The sequence below is a fragment of the Geotrypetes seraphini genome, chromosome 4 (assembly GCF_902459505.1).
Source record: "Geotrypetes seraphini chromosome 4, aGeoSer1.1, whole genome shotgun sequence".
Taxonomy (NCBI): domain Eukaryota; kingdom Metazoa; phylum Chordata; class Amphibia; order Gymnophiona; family Dermophiidae; genus Geotrypetes; species Geotrypetes seraphini.
The window spans coordinates 10,430,496-10,443,575 of record NC_047087.1 but is presented as its reverse complement, the minus strand read 5'-3'; the positions used below and the strand labels follow the sequence as shown (position 1 = coordinate 10,443,575).

At 47.9% G+C, this 13,080-nt stretch overlaps 1 protein-coding gene across 5 annotated transcripts in view; it reads left to right on the top strand.

Moving 5' to 3' along the window:
• ZC3H18 (zinc finger CCCH-type containing 18) overlaps window positions 1–13,080 on the top strand; it is a 191,383-nt gene that overhangs the window by 33,428 nt on the left and 144,875 nt on the right. For all 5 annotated transcript variants that reach the window (XM_033941389.1, XM_033941390.1, XM_033941388.1 and 2 more), the window contains exon 3: window positions 11,444–11,528. In XM_033941389.1, the coding sequence (XP_033797280.1) occupies window positions 11,444–11,528 (85 nt within the window). The remainder of the gene's footprint in view (window positions 1–11,443; window positions 11,529–13,080) is intronic.

The window sequence follows — 13,080 nt, the reverse complement described above, 5'->3', positions numbered from 1 at the left end:
AGGCCCGGGTGAGCAAATTGCAGTCTCAGATTCGCCTGCTTTTGGCGTCCCGGTGTCCTCGGGCGCGAGATTTCCTCCAGGTCCTGGGGTCGATGGCGGCGTCCCTGGACGTGGTGAGGTGGGCGCGGGCCCACATGCGTCCTCTTCAGTATGCTCTGCTCCGGAGGTGGTCTCCCCAGAGGCACGGGATGGATGTTCCGGTTCCCCTGCGAGGCTTGGCGCGCTGCAGTCTGCGTTGGTGGCTCCGGACCCCTCACCTAGTTCAGGGGGTGGGTCTGGATCTTCCGCAGTGGACGGTGCTCCTTACGGATGCGAGTCTCCTGGGTTGGGGGGCCCAGTGTCTGGGTCACTCTGCTCAGGGAACCTGGTCCACGGAGGAGGCCTCCTGGTCGATCAACGTGTTGGAGACCAGGGCGGTCCGGCTGGCGCTGTTGGCTTTCCACTCCCTTTTGTTGGGCAAGTCGGTCAGAGTCCTGTCGGACAATGCCACGGCGGTGGCTTATGTCAATCGTCAGGGGGGCACCAAGAGCACTCTGGTGGCGCAGGAGGCGGCTCGGCTCATGGTTTGGGCGGAGTCGCATCTTCTGGACCTCTCGGCCTCTCACATTGCCAGGGTAGAAAACGTTCAGGCGGACTTCCTCAGTCGTCACTTCTTGGATCCGGGAGAGTGGTGTCTCGGCGCCGAGGCGTTTCAGTTGCTAGTGCGTGCTTGGGGGCAGCCCCTGATGGATCTGATGGCTACAAGTGGCAACGCCAAAGTACCCCGCTTCTTCAGTCGTCGCAGGGACGGTCTGGCCGAGGGTCTGGATGCTCTGGTCCAACCGTGGCCAACGGAGGGGCTGTTGTATGTGTTCCCTCCTTGGCCATTAGTAGGCAGAGTACTGCTTCGCATTGTTCGCCATCCGGGGCTGGTGGTCTTGGTGGCTCCGGATTGGCCTCGTCGTCCGTGGTATGCGGATCTGGTGAGGCATCTGGTGGCGGATCCTCTTCCTCTGCCTCTCGAGTGCGATCTTCTGACGCAGGGTCCCATTCCCATGTTCGACCCGTCTCCCTTTTGTCTTACGGCTTGGCTCTTGAAAGGGGCCGCCTGAGTAAGAAGGGATATTCCGACAAGGTGATCTCTACACTTTTGGGGTCCCGGAGGCTTTCTACCTCTCGGGCTTATGTACGGGTTTGGCGTCTTTTTGAGGAATGGTGCCGAGCGCGGGGAGTGGTCTCCTTTCGCGCTTCTCTGCCTAACATTCTAGAGTTTTTGCAGGATGGCCTGGATAGGGGCCTGGCCTGGTCTTCTCTTCGGGTTCATCTGGCGGCCCTGTCGGCTTTTCGGGGGCTGGTGACAGGTCAGCGTTTGTCAGCCATTCCTGATGTGATTCGCTTTCTTAGGGCGGCCAAGTTGCTCAGGCCTCCCATAAGGCCCTCGATTCCCTCTTGGGATCTCAATCTGGTTCTCTCTGTTCTAGTGCGCCCTCCTTTCGAGCCGTTGGATGGCTGTTCGTTGAAGGACCTTACGCTGAAGTCGGTCTTTTTGGTGGCCATTACTTCCGCTAGACGGGTGTCGGAGCTACAGGCTTTCTCTTGTAGGGCTCCCTTCCTGGAGTTTTCAAAGGAGCGGGTTGTTTTGCGGCCTGTTCCTTCCTTTCTGCCGAAGGTAGTTTCTCCTTTTCATGTCAATCAATCGGTGGTCCTCCCGGTCTTGGGTAGTCGGGAGGGTTCTTCTGAGCAACGACAGCTGCGCAAGTTGGATGTCGGTCGGGTCCTCCATGCTTATGTGCAGCGGACCCGGGATTTTCGGAGCTCCGATCATCTCTTTGTGCTTCTGGCGGGTCCTCGTCGGGGGGCTGGCGCTTCTAAGGCTACTATTGCGCGCTGGATCAAGGAGACGATCGCTTCCGCTTATCTTCTGAGTCAGAAGCCGGTTCCGGAGTTTCTCAAGGCTCATTCCACTAGGGGTCAGGCGGCTTCTTGGGCTGAGTCGTCGCTCGTGCCTCCGGTGGATATTTGTAAGGCTGCGGTTTGGTCCTCCTTGCATTCATTTGTTCGGCATTATCGGGTAGATGTTCAGGCGCGTCGGGACGCGGTGTTCGGTGAGCGTGTTCTGGTATCGGCCCTTCGGGGGTCCCGCCCGTGAGAGGGACTGCTTTGGTACGTCCCAATCGTAAAGTTAACCTCTACTGGTCTGGAGAGTGCTAAAGAAGGAGAAATTAGGTTCTTACCTGCTAATTTACTTTCTTTTAGCTTCTCCAGACCAGTAGAGGTCCCCACCCTGTCTGTTGTTGTTGTTGTTGGGGCTGTTGCGCGGGCAGTTTTTGGTTTTTGCTGCGGGTTCTAGTATTTTTCTAGGGCCGGGGAGAATTGAAGAACAGCGGCTGTGGCTCGGCTGGCTTAGCTGGCGAGCTGTGGGGACCTTCTTCCTTCGGGAATTTCTCCTCTGCATTTTCCAACAGCATTTTTTGGGTATGTTATTTGTTACTCCTTTCGGAGTATTGTTTTTTCTCTCTGTTGTTTCCAGTTCTTGGTTCTGCTTGGCTATTCGGCAGACTGAGGGAAATAGAGAGGAGGGGCTAGGATATACTGTCCCAAAGTTTTGTTTTCAGTCTCCACCTGCTGGTCATGATTAGATATATACCCAATCGTAAAGTTAACCTCTACTGGTCTGGAGAAGCTAAAAGAAAGTAAATTAGCAGGTAAGAACCTAATTTCTCCTTTTTCCCTATATGCATGACCTTGCATTTTTCCACGTTAAAGCGCATTTGCCATTTGTTTGCCCAGTCCTCCAGCTTCTCCAGGTCCTTTGCAGGTTCTCACACTCCTCCCTGGACCTAACTCTGCCGCACAGTTTGGTATCATCTGCAAATTTTATGACCTCGCACTTTGCCTCCTTTTCCAGGTCATTGATAAATATGTTGAAGAGTAACGGCCCCAGCACCGATCCCTGTGGCACACCGCTTGTGACTCCCCGCCAGTCAGAATATTGGCCCTTTACTCCAACCCTCTGCAGTCTACCCGACAACCAGTGCTTGATCCATCTGTGCACATCCCCTCCCACCCCGTGGTTCCACAGCTTCCTAAGCAGCCTTTCATGTGGCACCTTGTCGAAAGCCTTTTGAAAATCGAGGTAAATGATGTCTATGGGTTCCCCATTGTCCACCCGACTGCTTATTCCCTCAAAGAAGTACAGAAGGTTCGTTAAGCACGACCTTCCCTTACAGAATCCGTGCTGGCTTGTTCTCAGTAGGCCATTTCTCTCGATGTGCTCACAAATGCCGTCCTTGATCATAGCTTCCACCATCTTCCCTATAATTGAAGTCAGGCTCACCGGCTTGTAGTTCCCGGGGTCACCCCTCGATCCCGTCTTGAAGATAGGTGTGACATTCGCCAATTTCCAGTCCTCTGGTACCTCTCCAGTTTTCAAGGATAGGTTGCAAACATGTTGGATTGCGCCCGCTATTTATTGTCTTAGTTCCTTCAGAACCCTTGGGTGGATCCCGTCCGGGCTCGGTGATTTGCCGCATTTTAACCTGTCTATCTGTTTGAGGACATCCTCCTTACTTACCTCTATGTGCTCCAATTTTTCGGCCTGTTCCCCATTCGTGAGCTCCTCTGAGTCCGGTATATTAGATGTGTCTTCTCTCGTGAAAACCGACGAGAAGAACGCATTCAACCTCTCAGCTACCTCTTTATCCTCCTTAATCACTCCCTTCCTGTCCCCATCGTCCAACGGCCCCACCTCCTCTCTCGCTGGTCGCTTCCCCTTTACGTAACTGAAGAATGCCTTGAAGTTTTTTGCCTCCCTGGCCAGCCCCTCTTCGTATTCCCCTTTTGCTTTTCTAACCTCTCGGTGGCATTCCTTTTGGCATTTCCTGTGCGTCTGGTGATTTTCCTCCGTTGGGTCCTTTTTCCATCTCCGGAAGGATACTTTTTTGTCATTTATTGCCCTCTTTACTTCAGCTGACATCCAAACCAGGTCCTTTGACCGCTTGTTCTTGCAGCCTTTCCTGAAACTGGGGACGTACATTCTTTGTACTTCCTGCAGGGTGTCCCTGAATAGGATCCAGGCGCTTCCTACAGTCCCCATCCTAAAGATGTTTCTGAGCTTCCTCCCCACCATTTCCCTCATAGCAACATAGTTCCCTTTCCTGAAGTTGAGCACCCCCCAAAAAAAAATAAATCAGCTGGAATGGACTCCTCAAGGGGTGAGGATGCAAATTAATGTCGAATTTATGCCAAGTTACTGGCGAAAGAGCATCTGTGTTACCGTATGCCATAACTGACCAAAGGTATTCTGTTTCCTTGCTCTGACAAGGAAGATCTTATGACACCCATCTGCATCGAAAATATCCCAATCAAAATGGACTCTAGGATAAAAATACTGAGAGTTACTCTTGACAGTAAACTTTCCTACCAAGCTCAAATTAGTACTGTTGTCAAAAAATCCTTCTTTAAACTAAAAATGATCCACTCTATTTTTTCGCTTCTAGATTATTCCTTTCTCAACATCCTTATTCACTCTCTTGTTATTTCTCAAATTGACTATTGCGATTCTTTATATCAGGGTTCAACATAAAAAGAAATCCGCAAACTAAAGATCTTACAAAGCACAGCCATCAAACTTCTCCATAATGCAAAGAAATATGATCACGTTACCCCTTTGCTCCAAAAAGCACACTGGCTACCTCCCATCGGATCACCTACAAATGCTCTTCCAGAGTCTGTCATAGGGGAAAACACCCTCCAGGGATTCAAGACAAAGTTAGACAAGTTCCTGCTGAACCAGAACGTACGCAGGTAGGGTTAGTCTCAGTTAGGGCGCTGGTCTTTGACCAGAGGGCCACCGCATGAGCAGACTCCTGGACACGATGGACCACTGATCTGACCCAGCAGCGGCAATTCTTATGTTCTCACCATTAAAACGAGACTCTCAAACTCTCCCTTATTCATTGACAAACTTATTACTCCCCACTCCTCTCAAAGAATACTAAGATCCAACTCTCAAAATCTTCTTGCAATACCCCTATTTGCAAAATTTTCTACAATCAGACCTACAAATCTGTCTTCTCTGTTATGGCACTGACACTATGAAATGCAGTGCCCAACGAACTTAGACTTGAATCTTCCTTACCGGTATTCAAATCTAATTTAAAAACTTTCCTATTTCAAGATGCTTTCTATACAGGTTAACAATCTCATACCCTTCTAGCAAACAGATTCCCTCACCTACTGTTCTTTTCCTACCTGTTACCCTTTTTCAAAGCTAATGTTATTGTAACTTTACCTCCCTTTCCCAACCTCCCTCTTGGACTTCTGTCAGCCATGTTTGTCTGTCTGTCTTCCCTCCTCAATGTTTTAGATAATATATTTTTTTTTTCTATTAACCTATTGTAAACCGTCTAGATACTTGGGATATATGGTATAACAAGAAATAAATAAACTTGGATGGGCGGGAGCCTCGGGTTTAGCCTCATCCTGCAGGGTTGGTGATCCGCTATGGGTCTGGGAAATGGGTAAAAAATATCGCCCAGGTCCTTTTTCTCATGATGATGTGAAGCAGAGGCGCGTGCCCAGCCAGAGGACTTGCAGGCTTCCTTTACTTTACCTGCACCAGGCTTCTCCCCAGAATTTATAAATCTCATGTGGAGTGCCTTCCTGAACACATCCAGGGCAGGGGGGCGTCTTCTCCGGTGCTTGCTTCTCATGTAAGCAAGCTGGCTCCAGTGACCTTTTGGCTCACGACAGGTTGGATAGCATGTCCAATTTTCATGCTGCATTTGTCTGATTCAGTCCTGAATGGCTCCAGTTTCCTGTTCAGGCCGGGTGGCTGTGAGGCCTTCCTGGCTCCTGACCAAGGAGACTATCCTCATGTTCATCACCTTTTCAAGTCGGTCTCTGTCCACCACATTTCTGATGTGGTGTTGGAGTCGAAGTTAGAACTGCAGCCCTCCACTTCCAAATGCACGGTCATGAGTGGCATTAACAACCAGACCTCCTCCTTTCCAGCTCTTTCGGACATTACTGCCCTGGTCATGGAACAGTGGGAAGCCCCAGAGGGGTCCTTGAGGGTTGCTAAGACCATAGCAAAGCTTTATCCCATGGCACCTAAGTTCCAGCAGCTCTTTGACCAGCCAAAGGTAGATTTGGCAATCGCTCAGGTGGTGTCAAGCTGAAAGATGCGCTGGACCACATGGTGGACATGGTTCTTAGGAAACAATTTGAAGCCCTGGCTCTTGGGATAAGGGCTATTGCTGCCTCTTCTTTTGCTGCGAGGACCTGCCACACCAGGCTGTGCCAGATCCCATTGGTGGAGTAGGATGCCTGCCCCCATCTTGTAAGAGAAGGTGTAGATTATGTTGCAGATGTTCTCTATGACCTTATCAGGGTCATGAACCAAGGTGTCTGTTTATGCAGTCTCAGCTCACCAGATGCTCTGGATTCGGCAGTGGCGGTCAACTTGGGGTCCAAGGCTACCTTGAGCAGCCTGCCTTTTAAAGGGCAGATGCTTTTTGGTAAGGGATGGTTTTGGTTATGGCCAGTGTAGTAGATTACCGCTCTAAATCCCTACCGAATAACAGGCCTTGTGGCCAGGAGTAGGGGTACTTTTTGCCTCCTGTCATTCTCAACAATACTACCAGGGTTCCTCGGCACAGAGGCCCATCCAAGGTTAGCAGCAGCATTTTGGCAACTCTAGGCGCCACCAGACTGCTGGGTTCCGCCTCAACCCTCCCTCCAAAAAAAACAAATGATACCAGGCTGTTTGCCCTGCTCCTGCATTTGGTGGGGTAGTTGTCAGCATTTCTGGTAGACTGGGAGAAGATGTCCTCGGACCAGTGGGTACTGGATATCATTTGAGAGTGTCACAAGATCAAGTTTTATCACCCTCCCATGGATTTGTCCTTGACTGTCCTGGAAAAGGATATTAGGGTCTGAGCCACTCTTCAGAGACTTTTAGACATTCGGGCCATAGAAACCTGCACCCGATTCCGACTTGGGCTCTTGCAGAAACTCCAGATACTTCATTGTGCCAAAGAAAGGCACAGAGAACTGGAAGCCCATTTTGAATCTCAAGGCAGTGAATGCATTTCTGCAGGTCCCACATTTCCAGCCCGTTCAGTCATCGCAGTTGTGGTTCCGGGAGAATTTCTAGCCTCCCTGCATATCCTCATCTTTCCGGACCACAGAAGATATCTGTGGTTCCATGTACTTAAGCAGTTTTTTCAGTTTGTGGCTCTCCCGTTCGGACTGGTGACAGCCCCCTGTACATTCACCAAGGTTATGGTCATGGTGTCAGCTCACTTCCAGCATGTGGGGATTCAGATGCATCCCTGTCTGGGCAATTGGCTAATCAGAGCCCCATCCAGACAGGAGTGTGAGCTAGCAGTGCATCAAGTAATGGACCTACTCCAGTATTTTAGCTAGATTGTCAACTTCAGTAAGAGCCATCTGGCACCAACCCAGAGGCTGGAGTACCTGGACATTCTTTTTGACACAGCTTGTGGCTGAGTGTTTCTTCCCAAGCCATGCAAACGGAAGCCCCAGAGCCAGCAGATCCTGTCTCTCTTGGAAATGCAATCTCCAACTGCTTGGCATTACTTTTATGTGCTAGGCTCCATGGCAGCCATGCTGGAGTTTGTCTCCCTGGACCAGATCCCATATATGACCTGTTCAGGACTCTTTTTTTTTTTTTGTCCCGGTGGTCTCCGCAGAATCATCCTCTTCAAATGCAGCTCCCTTGGACCGGTGCTGCAAGGATCAGCCTCCACTGGTGGCTTCAGGGAATGCCTTCTTTCAAGGGCATGCCTCTCCGGATCTCAGACTGGATAACTCTCATGACTGATGCCAGCCTTTTTGGCTGAGGAGCTTATTGTGGGGATCACTCAGTTCAGGGCCATTGGACTCCCCATCAGAAGAAGTGGGCCGTCAATCATCTGGAGCTAAGAGCCATTCATCTGGCCCTGAAAGCTCTAGAAGACACCTTAAAGGGAAAGGCTGTAACAGGCAGGGGGGCACAAGGAGAGCCCCTTGTGACTGGAAGCTTGGATGCTTTTTTGGTAGGCGGAAGCTCACCATCAAGCTCTTTCCACGGCCCACGTGGTAGGAGTGGAAAATTAAGTTGTCAGTTCCTGGACCCGCGGGAATGGTTGCTTTTATGCAGGTCATTCGATCTGATTGTGCAGCACTAGTGCAGACCAATGATGAACTTGGTGGTTTCGGCCAAGAATCAAAGGCCAGACATTTCTTCATTCGAAGAGTGGAACTGGGAAGAACGGAATTGGACTCGTTGGTTCAACCGTGGCCTCCTGTCGGTCTCCTTTTTGTCTTCCCTTTTTAGCCCGTCGGATTGCATCTCATCCGGGCCTTGTGATCCTGGTGGCTCTGGATTGGCCTCACCGGCCTTGGTATATGGACCGGGTCCATCTTCAGCAGGACAATGGTCTCAGTCTGCCTCTTCATCGTGGTCTTCTCAGTCAGGAGCCAATCCCCATTGAGAATCCATAGCACTTTGGCGCTAGTTTGCAAAGGCTATTCCATTGTGGTTGTTGCCACGCTGCTTCGAGTTAAGAAGCCCTCTACTCTAGCAGCCTAAGCAAAGGCATGGCAGACTTTTCAGCAATTGGTGCACTAAGGATCAGGTGGAACCCCTTCAGGCTTCTATTCTAGTCATCCTGGCTTTCCTTCAGGCTGGGCTGGAAAAAGGCCTAGCTGTGGCTTCCGTTAAGGTACAGGTGGCCGGTTTCTCTTGCTTCCTGACACAAGATTGCAAGTCTTCACTGACAGCTCATCTTTATGTGACCAAATTCCTACACGGAGCGCTCCGATTGAGGCCTCCTCTGCGACGTCCCTTTCCAACCTGAAACCTTAACATTGTTCTGAAGGGTCTCATTGAGCCTCCGTTTGAGTCCTCAAAAATGCACCTCTGTTGGACCTCACAGTCAAGACTGGTGGCGTTTATTTCAGTTTGGTGAATCTCTGAGCTGCAGGTACTTTCCTACAGAGAACCTTTCCTCAAAATCACAGATGAGGCCATCGCTCTCCATGCTGTGCTCTCCTTTCTTCCAAAGGTAGTGTCAGATTTCCACATCAACCAGGAGGTTCATCTGCCTGCTTTCCAGCCCAGAGGGTCTGACAAGATAGAGTTTTAAAAAGCTGGATGAGCTTTGCTTAAGTACTTGGAAAAGACACACTCGACCAGGAGTGTCGAGCAGTGTCTCCCGCAACTTGTCAGGTTGCTACTTGGTCTACTCTTCATTTCTTTCTAGGTTTTACAGATTGGATGTAGCGGCTCAGGAGGACGTCGCATTTGGGTCCTCAGTATTGCAGGAAGACTCTTCTGTCCCTCCCTAGACATCAGCTATTGCTTTGGTACATCATCACACATAAGGAATCTGGAGTAGATGTAACTGAATGAAATATCAGGTTCTTACCTAGATAATCTTATTTCAGTTAATCTACTACGGATTCTGTATAGACTGCCCTATGTCTGTTCTGTATCACCTGCTTTCTGCCTTGGATATTTCTGTGTTCCAGGCCTGGAATTCTTCTGTCTGCTAGATGTCTGTGTGCCTAGACATCCAGCAGGTTGTTTCTCTATGATCATGTTTCAATTGTTCTGATGGGGTTTTTTTTTCTAATTCTTGTTTTCTAAGTTACAGAACAGACCAGAATTGCTTGTTATTGGTGGGAAACTTCTCCATTCCCCTCCTCTTTTGTTCCAATGAAGTGTGATTGCTTTGGGACTTCTCAGAGATGTGGACTGGGGCTCTGCCTCTATAAAGGAGGTGCTCAAAGCTGTAAGTATCCTCTCGCTATAAGTCCAGTTCGCGGGAAGGGATAAATCACCAAAACGTATGGAAAGAAGATTATCTAGGTAAGAGCCTAATCGTTCATTAGAGCACACTAAATACTGCACATCCTGTTTTATGGTCCACAAGGCACTTAGCCTCTACGTGATCCACTTGTATCAAGGCTTTATGTTGATGATGTATGTGAGGCAGTGAAGGGTAAAATGGCTTATACAAGATCTCAAGGACAGTCAGTAGGAACAGGATTTAAACCCTGGCCTCTCTGGTTCTTAAACAAACAACACTATGGAGTGGTCAACGTCACAGGGATGGTCTTAACTTCCATAGCAATGGACCTAGGTATCACAAAAAACTGAAATGGTCAAAAGTAGACAATGTGGAACCAGATCTTGGACTTCCAGAGTTAAAATGGTATAATTTATTAAAGTCTTTATCAAATTCAAATATCACAATGTGATAAAAGCCAAACACATTCCAGGAAAATGAAGTCACTTTGTCATATATTGATGCATTCTGATGATAAGACCCTACACGGGCCGTGTTTTGGCAGTATTTTGTCTTCCTCAGGGGTCCTTTAAAATACAATCATACAAAAACCACACAAAAAAACCAACATATGAAACTTAAGACAATGGTATGTAACTTAAAACAATAGATGTAACAAATGGAAATTAGATATGCAAAATGCACCAACTTTGAACACAGTTAAAAAAAAGTTCCCAGCCTAGATTATTCCTCCATTCAGTTAAATAGCATGTGTCAAGTCACAGTTACCAAATAATAGGATCTGAGGTGAGATTTTAATAGGTCTTTTAGGTTAGTACAGTTTGGGCTTCTTCCCAATCCTTCAGATTACACTTTATAAGTGTGTTCCCTCTATCTGTGAACTGCTAGCAGGAAGAGAATCTTTTAGAAGCTATACAGGACCATTTAGGAATGACTAGTGATATGAAGACGGTATGCATACCTACCCTGTGGTTTTTATTTATTCAGATGTTCAAATACTTGAAGGGTATTAATGTAGAATAAAATCTTTTTCAGAGAAAGGAAAATAGTAAAACCAGAGGACATAATTTGAGGTTGAGGGGTGGTAGATTCAGGGGCAATGTTAGGAAATTCTGCTTTATGGAGAGGGTAGTGGATGCCTGGAATGCGCTCCCGAGAGAGGTGGTGGAGAGTAAAACTGTGACTGAGTTCAAAGAAGCGTGGGATGAACACAGAGGATTTAGAATCAGAAAATAATATTAAATATAGAACTAAGGCCAGTACTGGGCAGACTTGCACGGTCTGTGTCTGTATATGGCCGTTTGGTGGAGGATGGGCTGGGGAGGACTTCAATGCTGGGAGGGTGTAGATGGGCTGGAGTAGGTTTTAACAGAAATTTCGGCAGTAGGAACCCAAACACAGTACCAGGTAGAGCTTTGGATTCTTGCCCAGAAATAGCTAAGAAGAAAAAATTTAAAAATTTAAATTGAATCATGTTGGGCAGACTGGATGGACCATTCGGGTCTTTATCTGCCGTCATCTACTATGTTACTATGGAATAGGTTTTCTAACATTGGTGGCCTATTCCCCAGCTATCCATGTGACAACTCTGTTTCTTCTCTTTGGCCTTTGCAGAGGTCTGAATCTATTCTTCTTCTTTACAGGATGATGACTTGGAAGAAGGTGAAGTGAAGGACCCTGCTGACAGGAAAGTGAGGCCACGCCCCACCTGCCGATTCTTCATGAAAGGTAACAGGACAGCGAGCAGAAGAAAAGGCAGCATTGGCTTGTGGCTCTTGTGTCTTCCTGCAAGAAACATTTACCGTATTTTCACCCATATACCGCGCATCCGTGTAAAACGCGCACACGGGTATAGCGCGCGGGGAACAGAAATTTATGTAAAAATTTTTTACTATAGCGCGCACACGCATATACCGCGCATGCCGCCCCGACTCTCCGTTCACCGCCCCGACTCAACTCTCGCCCGCCCCGACTCTCCTTTCCGAAGGACCGCTCGCACCCCCACCCGAAAGACTGCTTGCACCCCCACAGCCTCCCCCTCCCGCATGGAGAAGCTGCCTACCGTTGTTTCCGGATGCCAGTGAGCCCAGCTGCTTCCTCTGCCGGCGGTCCCGCACCTTCTCTGAGCCCTGCGCTACGCTGCTTCCTCTTCCGGCGGTCCCACCCTTTCTCTATAAAGCGTTCCGAAAAGATATCAAAACCATACTATTCAAAAAACACATCCCAACAACCTAATCTCCCCTCATTTCCTATCCCTACCGCACTTTCCGTGCAATTCCTCCCTTTCAGGCAACATCTAATCAAGTCTCTATGATGATACGTCAATACATACCCGGAAACATTGTAACCACTAAATATCTCAAAACGTCCGATACCTCTACTTATAAACTGAATCTAGCTTTCTGTAATGTAAAGTTATGCTATGTAAAATAATGTAATGTAAAATTATGCAAGTACTGTAAGGTAATGTAAAGTAATGCAAAGTAAATCTACGTAAAGCAATGTAAAGTATTGTATGAAAAGTTATGTAAGGTAAGCAAAGTTTGCAAAGTAATGTAAAGTATTGTATTGTCATCGCCTGGAAATGACCAGCCATCTTCAAACGTAATCCGCTTAGAACCGCAAGGTACAAGCGGAATAGAAATCACTAATGTAATATAATGTAATCATGACAACAGATCATGATTGCATCCTGCTTTTCAGGTTTTTAAGAGCAACTGAGCTTTTGTTATTACATTACATTACATTGGTGTCTTCTATTCCGCCAATACCTTTCAGTTCTAGGCGATTTACAACAAGAGTTGGCCTGAGCATTTCCAAGGAGAATACATGGTTAATAGATGTAATATGTTTCAGGATCTGTGGAGGGTCGATCAGGTTTAGTTAGATTGTTTGATAAATTTCTTGACTAGAAAAGTTTTAAGTTCTTTCCTGAATGTTTTGTAGTTGGGCGTTTATAGTCAGCAGATTGGAGAGGTGGCGATCTAGTTTTGCTGCTCTGGTGGCTAATAGTCCATCGTATATTTTTTTGCTTTGTATACCTTTGATTGGGGGGGGGGGTGAAATGTGCATGAGTTCTCCTTGGTCTGGATGTGTTTTTCCTGTTTAAGCGGTTGCTCAGATAGCTTGGTCTGTTTCCATTTAGTGCTTTGAATAGGGTGCAATAGAATTTGTATTGTATGCATGCTTGTACTGGGAGCCAGTGTGAATCTCGGAAGGCAGTGGTAATGTGGGCATATTTTTTCAGCGAGTAAATCAGTCCAAGAGCTGTATTTTGGAC